The sequence below is a fragment of the Ahaetulla prasina genome, chromosome 1 (assembly GCF_028640845.1).
Source record: "Ahaetulla prasina isolate Xishuangbanna chromosome 1, ASM2864084v1, whole genome shotgun sequence".
Lineage (NCBI taxonomy): Eukaryota > Metazoa > Chordata > Lepidosauria > Squamata > Colubridae > Ahaetulla > Ahaetulla prasina.
This window is the reverse complement of record NC_080539.1, coordinates 66642722-66656725: the sequence shown is the minus strand read 5'-3', so window position 1 is coordinate 66656725 and position 14004 is coordinate 66642722. Positions and strand designations below refer to the sequence as shown.

Genomic DNA, 14004 nt, shown 5'->3' with positions numbered 1-14004 from the left:
TTGCATGAAGTTATTGTCCCTCTGGGTCTTCATTTCCTTTCTTCCAAGGAACACCCCCACCCCTGGAACCTTTTATTTATTTATTTATTTATTTTGTCACACAGTATATATAAGCATAAGCATGAAATAACTATACAATATATAAGCATATATATAAGCATGAGTATGTAATAACTATATTAATTGGATATAATGAAAGGAAACAATAGGACAGGAATGGTAGGCACGCTTGTGCTCTTATGCACACCCCTTACAGACCTCTTAGGAATGGGGTGAGGTCAATAGTAGACAGTTTTTGGTTGAAGCTTTGGGAATTTTCCTGTCCTTAAAAAGAACCGATAACTAATCTGCATGCTTATCTTTTCTCTTCAACTTCCTCCAGCTCTTCCATTCACTTACAGTCTTTTACTAACTACACTATACTTTTTCTCTCCTTCTCTCCACTTCTCCCTCCCTCCCTCCTTCCAATTTTTGGTTAGATCAGCAGTATGCCCCACAGGAATTGAGGAAGTGGGTGCCCCACTAGGGCTCTAGTCCCCACTTATATTCTTATTTCCACCAATCTCCCCATGCCAGACCTGGCTAGTGGCCAGGTCAAGGCCATTAGGCCTGTCAGAGCAGCTGCCCTTCAAGACCAGAAATGAATTGCTCTCTTCTCTTTTTCTTCACTCCAATAGCTGGCTCACACCAGCAGAACAGCAGACATGAGAGAACATTAAAACCCATATGCCACTCTTCCCTTTCTTAAATAAATTGCATGCCCAATTTCCAGTGATGATAGCTCCCATCTTTATTTGTTCATCTAATTCAGGGCTGTCAACTCCCAGCCCACAGGCCGGATGCATCACGCACTGGCCATGCCCACGCCCGGTTTAGCGAAGGGGGGAAACGTCCCGATACGTCACATGATGCCGCCATGACGATGTGAGCTTGACACCTCTGATGTCTAATCCATGACTGAATCCAGACACTAATGCAGCACCTGCATGGCTATGTAACCAGATAATGAGCACATATCGATTTGGATATTATCAGCTTTTTAACAGACCCTCTTAACATTCCTTGATAGCTTTTACCACCAGTTTCATAAAAATACCCAAAAGCATGATGGATAAGACAAAGACTACAAATGACAGAATCAAGCAGAAAATTATTCCCAATGCTATTTTCAACAAATGTCTGATCACAATCATTATATAATGATATACAGTAGTTGAAATCTTCAGAATTGGTACTGCAAGACATCTTGAAAATTGAGATACATTCCCCTATGTCCTTAAACTTTTTTGCATCAAACCAGGCTAAACCCAAACTGACATGTATCCAGCTAGAGCAGTGATGATGAACCTTTTCGGTACCAAGTTCCCCTACTGGAATATGTGTGTGCATGCATGCCGGAGCCCTGGAAACTCGAAGACCAGCTGGCCAGTGTGCATGCATGCGCCGGCCACCTGGTCTTCTGGTTTCCGGCATGCGCATGAGTGCCAGCCATCTGGGCTTCGCACTTGCAGGAGCCCCGGAAACTGGAAGACCAGTTGGCCAGTGCACATGCATGCCAGCCAGCTGGTCTTTGCGTGCGCCGGAACCCAGTAGAGTAGCTGCTGATAGCATGCGTGCCTACAGAGAGGGCTCTGCGTGCCACCTCTGGCACGCATGCCTTAGGTTTGCCATCATGGAGCTAGGGTATACCACCAATCTAATTTTGGGGGTGTTTGTTGCTGTTGCATCCAAGTGAAAAAGTAATGTATACATTTGCCTTTCATTCTTTCCTAGACATTATTCGTGAGTTCAATCCTTCTCTAGTGGGCTTTTCTATTGGCAAAGGAGATGAGGACACACCTAACTCTTACTTCAACCAGGCTGTGGCAGGAGCGACGTCTGAGTAAGAAACCAGAAATGTTTTTTTGGGGGGTGGGGGGTCAGTTTATTTGTGTGTCTTGTGCGAGTAATTTATTATTTTAATATCAAAAGTACTATTTTAATAACAACTGAATAAGCAGAGATAGAACTTTGTTTTTATTAGAACTTTGTTTTTATTACTTTATTATTTTACTAAATAATTGTCCATATTTGAAGAGCTGGGGCAGCTTAGTGAGTATCAAGTTTACAGCTCGGGAAAGGGTAGTTTTAGCTACTTTGCTTTTTTAAATTTGGCTCTAATTTATCACTGTAATTTTTCTGCTAGGGCAAATAATTTCTTTTTCATTTTTATTTCATCAACCCTACCATTCTTTCCTAGGACTTGTGTTGCAAAGATATATATTTCCAGCACAGTTATAGTTCTGGGCCCATTTCTTCTTACCCTGCATTTTACTCGGACTCTTGATCTGTCATCGGAACCGTTATATTAGCTAAAGCGACCTATGCTCCTCTCAGTGGCATCTGCATTGGGCAGGGTTGGTGGTGCGTTCAAATGGGTCAGTTTCACAAAAGCAGCATTGTGCCATCATGACATAGGGTCAGCTTCCTTTGACAGCACATGCACATCCAAAAGTGGTATGCTGACACTGTTTTTTTAAAGCTCATCATCCCCAATTTGGACAGCAGCAGTAGTTCCACAAACCTCATGAGAGCTAAAGAATTGCCCAGAATTTCTGGGGGTCAGGTGGCATATTATTATTGCTATGGTTGGTTGCATAGCCAGTCAGATGTTTTTTTCCCCCACCAATTGAATCCTTAACTCTGGGAAACAGTGGAGAACTGGGGGGCTAGTGTGCTGTCGTCCATGAGATTACAAAGAGTTGGACATACCTTAATGACTGAACAACAATTGAGCCCTTCCCAAGACTTGTTTAGTTTCAAAACTTAATCAATTTAGTCTCTCCAGTACTCATTAAACATTCCTGGTATACTAGCTTCAGTGCATCTTCTTCACTATCCTTCAGTTATTCCTCTAATGCCTTTATTTCTTCTTCAACCTTCTACCGCACTTGCAACATTCCACACAGACCTATTTTCCTTGGTAAGTAGAGTCTTTTACCATTGCTGTGTGGATGAAGAGTATGATTCATTATCATTATTTTCCTCATCTTCCTATCCAGGGCTTTTAGTTCTGCTTGAGTTCAGTCCACTATTCTAGCTGTGTATTGTCCAAGTGTTAATTGCCTTGATGGTATTTCCTTCACTGAGTTTGGATTTTAAGATATTATTTACTCTCATGAGATGTTCATTTTTAAACGTCTTGATTTCTGTCTGCTTGATATTGTCAGCCTGAAGGAGGTCCAGGTATTTGCAGTGATCTTCTTCATCTAGACCAGTGGTTCCCAATGTGGGGCCTACGCCCCACAGGGGGGCAATTTGGAACCTGGTTTAAACCAAGTTAATGGCCTTTTAGGCTTCCTCTGCATGAGTAGAGTTCACTTTTTGAATAGTAAGAATTATATGTCACGGGACCGGGGGTGGGGGGGCATCAGGATTTTAGAGATGCTTAGATGGGGCATGGCCAAAAAAAGGTTGGGAACCACTGCTATAGACTCCTGATGTCACTTCCATAGGGCATCATGATTCTTTCAGTTTTCACTATTCTACTCCTGTTGATGGTGAAAGTGGAACATTTGTTCAGTCTAACTCCATTGCAATATCTTGCCTATATATATGGGCAGTGTTAAGCAGCTATTCTATTTCTGGGGGTTGTTTTTCCATACAGTTTTAGACCGTCCATATAAAATAAGTGGGATAGCTTGGTATATGATTTTGATGTTTGACAGCCATGGGCTGATTTGTTCAGTATTGTTGACAGAGGAATCAGAGCATGATAAATAGTAATGGTGATAGTCAGTCTCCTTGAAAGATTTTTCTTTTGATATTCACTTGTTGCAGTCCATCACCATTGACCAGCAACTATATCTTCCATTGTGCCACTGATCTTTGCACAAAGCTTCTGATGTTTCTACTGTTATTTCTAGGTATTTGATTAGCCAGTCATGTGGCAGGTAATCACTTGTGTAGTGACACAAAACCATTGCAGGGAGGCTACTAAATGTGTGGAACTGCTCTATGAAACCTATTTGTTTAGCGCCAGTATATTTCAACAAAGAGCTTTACATTTCCATCTTTTAAATTTGCTTTACTGTCAGCCTCCACTCCAATCTTCACATCTTTTTGTACTCCTTATATTCAGTTGTTAGATAGCATGGGGTTTTATTTCTAATGTAAATAGCTCTTGGATTCAAGTTAAGTAGAGAGGGCCCTTTAAGAGTGTCGGTCTGACATAATTAAGGGGGGAGGGGAGATTAATGTTTTTAATTCAACAGGAATGTTTGAGCACGAACTCTAACGGACATTGCATTCCTGATATGATTGACAGCCAGAGACCTGCGGAAGAAGATTACCACGGGGCCCCGAGAAGGAGCTGGCATTGGACCAGACCTGATGACCTCTTGGGGAAGAGGAGGGAGTAACAGGGGGGATATAGATTGTTAACCATATTTTGTCTCAGATTCAACTTTATACTGCTGCAGTCAAGATGTATCTAATAAAAGTACTTTTCTTTATTTGCAAATGAAGTCTAGGAAAGATTATATCTTTCCTAGATATAATCAGAGGCAGCCTGACATTTACTATTTCTGCAGATAAACATAACAAAGTTCTATTCCCAGTACCTTTACAACATGCAATTCTGTTTCTCCCATCTTCTTATTCCATGACACTAGAGACTCCCTGAGCTGTTTTAGCCAGATTGGAGGTATGTCTGTGAAAAGAGCAAAAAAAAAAAAAAAACACAGCAAATTTTAAAACCACAGGCTTAAGGAGCTATGGGACCAGTGCTTCCATGCCACTTGATCAAAAGGTTTTTAGCTGATTAGATGAATCAGTTCTCAAGTTGCTCCTGATTAATGTAACAATAAATTTCAAACCCAAGTATAAATAGGTATTTTAATACTTATATTTCAACTTCCAGTTGTCTAGTGCCATTTTAGAAGGGGAGTTGATCAAACAGAAGGTGTATTATGGTGTCTGCTAATTCAATTCTGAGAGGGAACATAGATTTCCTACTTTAAGAACTGAGCCATAGTGAGATCTGGAGTTTGTAATTTCTTTTTACCTTACTTTATCTCCAGAAAAGGTGATTAGAAACAACCAGGATGTAGATCTATTGTGAATATGCCTTCCTTTATGCTATTTAAGCTGCTGTTGGAGATATCAAAGTGACCAATCATTTAAAATAGCTCTAAACCAAGATCTGCTGAATTGAATTCTGGAAGGCCAGAATTCAATTCAGATTAAAATAAACATTAATACAGCTCGACTGTTTGGAACCCATACCACATTTCTGACATCAATACAATTGAACGTGTCCAGAAATATTTTACAAGAGGAGTACTCCACTCCTCCGAATACAACAAAATACCTTATGCCACCAGACTTGAAATCCTGGGTTTAGAAAATTTAGAACTACGCCGCCTTCGACATGACCTGAGTTTAACTCATAGAATCATCTATTACAATGTCCTTCCTGTAAAAGACTACTTCAGCTTCAATTATAACAATACACGAGCACACAATAGATTTAAGCTTAATGTTAACCGCTCCAATCTTGATTGCAGAAGATATGACTTCAGTAACAGAGTTGTTAATGCTTGGAATACACTACCTGACTCTGTGGTCTCTTCCCAAAATCTCCAAAGCTTCAACCAAAAACTATCTACCGTTGACCTCACCCCATTCCTAAGAGGTCTGTAAGGGGTGTGCATAAGAGCACAAGCGTGCCTACCGTTCCTGTCCTATTGTTTCCTTTCGTTATATCCAATTAATATAGTTATTACATACTCATACTCATATATATGCTTATATATTGTAGAATTATTTCATGCTTATGCTTATATATACTGTGTGACAAAATTAATTAATTAATTAATTCTAAAACCATGGTTTGTTTAAAAGAGGTTTTTAATCTCTAGTGAAGCAGAAATGAGGATGTCAGAGCAGAAGGGCATTGGACCCTATAGTCTATCATAGTTTATAACAAGACTAAACCCTCCCCCATAATTTCCTCTTACAACTGGACCACAACAACATGTGGGTACACCATATAACATTTAAACATAGGACATAAGAAGGAGGGAGGAATGTTTAGAAATCATGCATCATTTATCTGAAAATTAATTCAAATTTAATCGGTTGCCAAAGTTTAAACGATTAATATTCTAAAATATATTTGGTCAGATAACAGTTCTATTTCAGATCTTCTTTGAGGAAAGCAAGGTCCCAGTAGTCTGTCCAAATTATAGCTCCTTTAATTACATTCTGCCCTTGGGAGTAGTGCCACAATCAGTCCATAAGCATCTTGGAATATATGGGATGATAATTAAAATTTATCACAGAATTGTGTTGTGGAATACCAGTTCTGTGCCTGACAAGTACAAGAGACAATAGGTAAAAAGAACTTCTTCATAAGTGATTGTTGGATCTGTCCTACAGGAGGAGATATTAATACTAAACTGCATAATTCCATGGATACATTTCTTACTGGCTTAAAGCATGCTTTTGCCCTATGTAGTTAAACTTTATGGTTTTTTGTATCAGGGCACTTTGTTTCCTATTCATTCTTAAAAACACTGAGTGTTCACTTCCCTATCCTAGAATATCCTGATACGCCTACTCATTTAATTCCCTGGTTTCTTGTATGCGACCTGTCCAGTTACAGATAATAAAGAAGGGTCTTTATGTCTCTCTACAACTATTAAGAATACATCATCTTAAACCAGCTGTGTCCAATTTTGGAATAACATACAATACTGGCATTACCAGTGCTTTTTAGCTGAATTTTATGTGACATTTTGCATAGGTAAAATATGAGAAACCCAATTTATATGATTGTCATGTAGTTTGTATAAAATTTAGAAAATTCAGTCTCAAATAAACATAACTGTTTTAGCCAGTGGCAAAATATAACAAATATTGTACTAAGGCAGATTTTCTTACAGTTTATAATAGTATTTCTTACTATTCATAACCTGTTCTTCCCATAAAGAACTAAGAGAGCATATAAGTATTCATCCTCCAGCAATTTACCATCTCAGCTTTTGATCAGAATGGGAGATATAGAATATGACCCAAAACTAGGTATAAGTAGTAAAAATCCAGATGGCTACTAGATTGTAGCAATAAGAATTTTCTTTACTTCTTTGAATAGAATAGAATAGAATAGAATAGAATAGAATAGAATAGAATAGAATAGAATAGAATAGAATAGAATAGAATAGAATTTATTGGCCAAGTATGATTGGACACACAAGGAATTTGTCTTGGTGCACAAGGAATTTATCTTTTTATTTGTGCATCATGTTAATGCAAGAAAATTTATATTTTGAATGCTCTAATGATACTGTCACTCTAGAATAGAATAGAATAGAATAGAATAGAATAGAATAGAATTTATTGGCCAAGTGTGATTGGACACACAAGGAATTTGTCTTGGTGCACAAGGAATTTGTCTTTTCATTTGTGCATCAAGTTAATGCGAGAAAATTTATATTTTGAATGCTCTAATGATACTGTCACTCTAGAATAGAATAGAATAGAATAGAATAGAATAGAATAGAATAGAATAGAATAGAATAGAATAGAATTCTATTCTACTTATCTCTTTGCTGCCATCTAGTGGAATGCTAGAATTTTGAAGCTCATATCTGGTAGGTAATCCAAATGACTAAAACCACCAATGAGCTTTGTAGCAAAGTGAGGGTATGAATCCTATCTCCCAATCATACATTATATTCTAATTTAGAAATGGGAAACATGCCATTCCAGAAGCTAACAAACTTGGTGCCTTCTCTTTGAAGCTCAGCCAGAAAATGTATCTCTAACAGTTAAACACTATGCTACAGTCTCAGTTGCTACTTGTAAGCTTCTAACTGGTTACTAGAAGGAGTTGGCACAGTGCTGATCAGCTCCAAAGTTTATACAAAAGACATACTGTAAATGTATCGAGTACAAGCTGATTTTAATAATTATTTGCAGCATTATCTTCATGTGAAGTTCTGCATTTTAAAAAAAAGTAAATTCTAATAGAATTTATTTGAAGGGTAGATGGGGGAGATAGCTGAAGACATAGTATATAATAGATATGATAGTAATAAGAAGAAGTAGCTACAATATTGGTGAGAAACTGTCAAGAGATATGTGAACCATGAGTATATGAGAGTCAGTTTTTATGACTGTCTTAAGCAGTATTTGATCATATATTTTTTTCATTTGTGCATCATGTTAATGCGAGAAAATTTATATTTTGAATGCTCTAATGATACTGTCACTCTACAATCACTGTTGCTGCGTATAATAATGGGCAGCTTCTGATGAGCATTATTCAATATCGGCTATCATAGCATAGTTTAACTATCTTTTGAAAACAAAACAAAATAGTCCCTTTCTTAAAAAGTTCCATAAACATGTTTTGGCCAGTATGTACAGTATCATTGACAAAGAATCTTGTCTGAAACACATCACATTTTGAACCATAACGTATTTATTCTGGCATTTGGATTATTTTTCATTTTTCCTTTGTATATAGCACTACAAGCAAAACACAGGCTGCAATAAATCTACTTTATTTGGCAGAGACATTTTACAGAATCCTGTTGCAATCTCTCATGTAGTAACAAAAAGCAGACTCATTGCTCTGTATTCTATATGTAGAAGCACATAAGGGCTATTCACCAGACCAGAGGTCTCCAACCTTGGTCCCTTTAAGACTTGTAGACTTCAGCTCCCAGAGTCCCTCAGCCAGCTGGCCGAGGAACTCTGGGAGTTGAAGTCCACAAGTCTTAAAGGGACCAAGGTTGGAGACCCCTGCACCAGACTATCTCTTTGTACACTGAGAGATCCAATCTGTAGGTGCATTGCATGCAAGGTGTCAGTTACCATGTTGCACAATCAAAAATCTGGTTACATAAGTTTATGTTGAATGAAGTAACCTTTTATGGATCATTTATATTATTCTCCTTTCCATTATTCATTCTTGTCCATGCATTCCAAATTGCTTTATTGTGTTCTTGCAAAATTCATCTGTGAAATAGGCTCTATGTCACTTGAATTATTATTTCTGCTTTGTGTTTTCAGAATGATAGTCTGAATTGCTGTGTTGCTCCTAATACTAGTTTGCCTTCCTTATTTTCCTTTTAGTGATATCATACACCAGACCAGAAGGCTAATAAATTTGATGAAGCATGATTCTGTGAGTTTCTGCTGATATGAACATTTTTTTCAACAAGCAATTGTGACTTTTTATTGTTGACAAATAGTTTATACAAATACACTAATTGTATCTAATTAGTGGTTGCTATCTTTAATTGTTTCACTGAGAAATGAAATAGATTTGATCCTGTTTAACAATTTAAGATTTTATCTTACCAACTTCGGCTGATCTCAAAAAGCTAATTAGAGTTGGACTTGAATGGCAGACTGTAGGAGATCCTAAGCTCATAAGAAAATTACAGAATAAAAAAAAACCTATTCTGGAAAAAGACAATGGCAAACACCTGCCATAAACTATGTGATGTGTCCATGAAGTCATCTGGAGCGGAGTTTGGTTTGAAAGAGAATTTATTTGAAATAGATTAAATATGCTTCATGAGCTTTTGGAATTCCCAATTAATCAGGCAACATATATTTTTGCAAAATTATGCAAGGTAGCAAAACTACAGGAGGCCACTAGATGTCATCTCACAAGAAGTACCCCACTTTTGCTCTTGTACAAAAGAAAATGTTCCTTCTAGCACAGTGGTAGTCAACCTGGTCCTAGCTTTCATGGTGGGCGGTAGGGGTTTTGTCAAATACTGAAGCACTTTCCTTTTTTTTTAATTTAAATGACTTTTTTTAAAAAAATCATAGCATTATTTAAAAACATTTTCATTAAATTTTCATAAAATTACCCATGACAAATTTCTGAAAATATACTATTTGTATCACCCGTGCATAAGTTTAGTTCACATTACCTAAGTGAAACTAAATGGCGCTACAGTGCGACCACAAACAAAAGAGCCTCGTTCATCTCGCGCATCTCCCCCCCACCATCCAGCTGTAACAGACAAGCAGAGCTGGTAGCCGGCGCCTCCCCCCCCAAACCCAATCCACAATGTGCAAGAGGCATGTGCAGATGATGATACACAGCGCATTACTGTGGAACTGGTGGGCGGTTAGAAAATTTTACTACTAACAGAGATACAAAAGTGGGCGGTAGGTATAAAAAGGTTGACTACCCCTGTTCTAGCACATAGAAGCAAAATATACTTTCCTTTTTATTGTAAGTTTTCAAATTATCTATCATCGGTCTCTCTGTCTGTCTCATCTATCTATCTATCTATCTATCTATCTATCTATCTATCTATCTATCTATCTATCTATCTATCTCTATATGATATTATCTATGTCCAAATTTATGCAAAACTAATTTGTTTAATTAATATTTATTGAATTAGAGGTACTTGCTACTCCTCCTGGTCACCTGCTTTGCCATATACTGCAGGAACCCTAATTAGATTTGAAAACATACATGAAGTCCCCACGCCCCTTAGTAGTTTTGTTCCCTCTGACCATTGGACAGGCAATATAGAAAAGTGAGCCCTAGATTTCCATAGGCAAAAACTAATCTTTAATATTACAGTGTTGGTTCAATACACTGATATACTAATTACCATCAAATCAATTCAATGTCCTTCTTAAGTAGAACCAATTTCATAATGAAATAGCATCCTAATGAACCAGGCAGGATGGTAACATTCTTAGAGCAGCAGTACTTCGTAGCAATTGGATTTCAAAGAGGCTTCTGTAAAAGAAATCTGTGATTTTTCATTTTACATAATTGATTAGTATATTAAAACTACATTTAAGATTGCTGCCTTGTTTTCCTAGCTACATGCTGGTCTAAAAAAACAAACTGACCGTCCCCCTAATAATTATTCTATTAACTCTTTCTAAGATGTTAACTCAAGTATTTTTCTTTATTTTTCTTCCTTTTCCTCCTAATACAGAACATAAATTTCCAAAAAGATTGGAAGCTCATAACCCTTTTAATAGGAGGAAATGACCTTTGTGATTACTGTGATGATTCTGTAAGTTTCCGTATATTTTACAGTTATTTCTAATATATTTTCTCATTTTTCCCTCCCCCATATTTTTTTTAAAAAATGTGTGTGATCTAAATGTATAGATATGCAAGTAGGAATTTTCCAAGTGCTCTGTGATATACGTAAGAATATGATGTGCATAGAATCTGTCCTTCACATGGCTTCATTTAATATTAGAATTGTTCCATGTTGTATCATGCCTGCTGAATAACATTCATGTTGACAGTAGGAGATGAGAAGATATTCATTCATTTCACAGGAAGCTATTGCAAACATGGCAAAAAGAAATCAGAAAGATTCTGGTAGTATCTTTTCCAACTTTTATTAAATGGCATGAGCTTTCATGAGCTAACTCGGCTTGATCCCCACAGGAGCACGAACAGGCAAACTCTCTGTCCTAATAAGAAATTGAGGCTTAGACATTGCACTTCCACCCAAGAAGAATTACCCTGGGATTGACTCAAAACCTGCTACTGACCCTTTCTTATATCCTTTGTAGCTAACTCAGTGAAAACACTACCTTGAACGGCAGCTATTCTCCCTTGGCACCATGGGCATTTTAGAGAGGGTGATAGTGGGTCTTTGCTGAATCAGTATTTTAAAGAAAAACAAGTATTATGTCTCCATGCAGGGCCTTGAGGTCATTCAACCTGAAGGTGTTTTTTATCTCCTGTAATTTCATATCTTTGAGAACTTCCACTGATTAGTATATCAGTGCTACTTCATTTTATAGATAATTTTCTGTTGATAAAGGCAGATGGCAACAGAGCTGATAATAAACAGGCCAGGTTTGTACCTTTCTTACTTAATGACAGTTTGGATCTCTAGAAAATCTGCCATTTGTGTAACTTGGATCAAAACATTGACATTATTTTCCCTTTTTTATAGTTAATCATGATAAGATGGTAGTAAAGTGCTTATTTATGAATGCCTCCAAGTGATAAACTTTTTTCTTTTGGTTCTTATCAACATACTGAAAAAGTAATTAAATATGTATTTCTGGGTTGGGTTTCACAGTCTACTTTTGGAATGGTTAGATAGTATTTAAATGCTACTTCTAATTATTATTTTTTAAAAAAATTTGGAGTTCCTACGTGAAAGAGATTTTATGCTTATTTAGGTCTCCTGAGTTCTCCAATCTTTCAGTCTCCCTTGGGTTACAGGTTTAATTCTATTTTGGTCATGATCCATGGCATGTGCAAACTGCAGCAAGGTTGGTAGCACGGTACATATTTATATGAAAGTTTTGCTCAGAGTCTAATTTTTGAGTATTTTTATGCTTTAGTTTCAGGATAAGTCAATTAAACAAATAAGAATAAGTTCTACACTTAACCTTAGCCAAAAGGCCAAGTAAAATGAAGTAACTAAAATAATCTTATTTTAAGAACAACCCAATATTATAGTAGATCATATTTTGATCTGGTATCCTGGAAATTCAATCCAAGCTGGTTTCCCTGCATAGTAAATTTTGAGTAGTTCTCATAAGTTCCATGTCATGTTTTGAAAACTGCACATCTGGCATAAATGACATGGAAAGGGGTCTGTTTTTGGAGCCGGCTGGTGTACCTTCTCCCTCTCCTTCCTTTCAGGACTTGTAGCTAGCATTGGTTTTCCCTTTTGCTGAAATGGTGTCAAGAGCTAGTCAGGCATGAACAGTCAGGTGAAGGTGAAGGATCCAAAAGCCTTTTCACTTCTTTCCCTCACAGTTTGATTTTTGTACTCTGTGAGGGAGGTGGGCAGAAGAGAGGCAGGTGATGCTGGGCAGGAAATAGCAAAGTAGATGTGGTGCAGTTTTTATATCTGGGCTGCAAAAATGTGGCTGACCACTAGATCAGGGGTCTCCAACCTTGGCAACTTTAAGACTTGTGGACTTCAACTCCCAGAATTCCTCAGCCAGCAAAGTCCACAAGTCTTAAAGTTGCCAAGGTTGGAGACCCCTGCACTAGATGACAAAGAGATATGGACAGTTCAGTTTTCTGCCATCTAATGGTCATACATTTTTTTAAATAATCCAGATATGGCAGCAATAGAATGGCTGAATGGAAGGACAACAGAAAATCCAGAGAAGCCTAAGTGAGTGAGAGATGGGTTAGTTTACAGCTGTACCAGCTTTCCTTCTCTGTCCCCTCTCTTTCTTTCCATACTCACTGCTGTACAGCCTGATGCCATGGAGACTCTTCTATAGTTTCTAGGCAGGAAAGCTCATGGAACATAAGAAACAATCTGGGCAGGGATTCTCTATTTACAAAATAGTCATGTTTGACTTACTATTTAGAAAATGCTGTTTGTCTCCAGACCATGTTGTTCTTCAGACCATTCTTTTCAGAGGGTGCAGTTTAATGGTTTCCTGAGGTAAACCCTCTGAAATGAAAGTGTTGTGAGGTGTTCCAGGGATGCTCCAGTTGCAAAACAAGTTTCATTTGGAATGTTATGTTCAAAACACTTCGAACTGCTCCCATTCTCTGCCATGGTTCATACTCAGATTGAAGCTCATTACTACTTTTGATCCAATTACTGGGTCTGGGTGCTCCAAAACAATTGGATTATGTCAAACATATTGTGGAAAGGCAGCCATTATGTCATTTGTGAAAGGTGCACATTAGTATAAATTGCAACTTTCAATTGCCAAATGTGCAGAAATAGTGATGTGATAAGGAAGAGCTACGAGCAGCTTATTTTGCACAAAATTCATTGTTTGTTATCCTTTTCTTTCATAGATACGTAGTTCTCCGGAGTACTACATGACGAATATACAATCAGCTCTGGATATACTCCATAAAGAGGTATCAAAGGACTCGCTGTTAAAAGGGGAAATGATTGGGTGAATTATTAGAATCAATAGTTTAAGACGATGGTTTCCAGTTATGAATTGCAAGAGCTGCCTGCAAGAATACTTCAGGGGAGTATTGTAACTGTATTGTAACTGCAAACATTTTTT

General features: G+C 37.4%; 1 protein-coding gene across 1 annotated transcript in view; it reads left to right on the top strand.

Moving 5' to 3' along the window:
* PLB1 (phospholipase B1) overlaps nucleotides 1–14004 on the top strand; it is a 118943-nt gene that overhangs the window by 30186 nt on the left and 74753 nt on the right. Inside the window, exons 20-23 of the mRNA XM_058162534.1 lie at nucleotides 1774–1882; nucleotides 9124–9175; nucleotides 10971–11051; nucleotides 13784–13849. Coding sequence (XP_058018517.1) covers nucleotides 1774–1882; nucleotides 9124–9175; nucleotides 10971–11051; nucleotides 13784–13849 — 308 coding nt within the window. The remainder of the gene's footprint in view (nucleotides 1–1773; nucleotides 1883–9123; nucleotides 9176–10970; nucleotides 11052–13783; nucleotides 13850–14004) is intronic.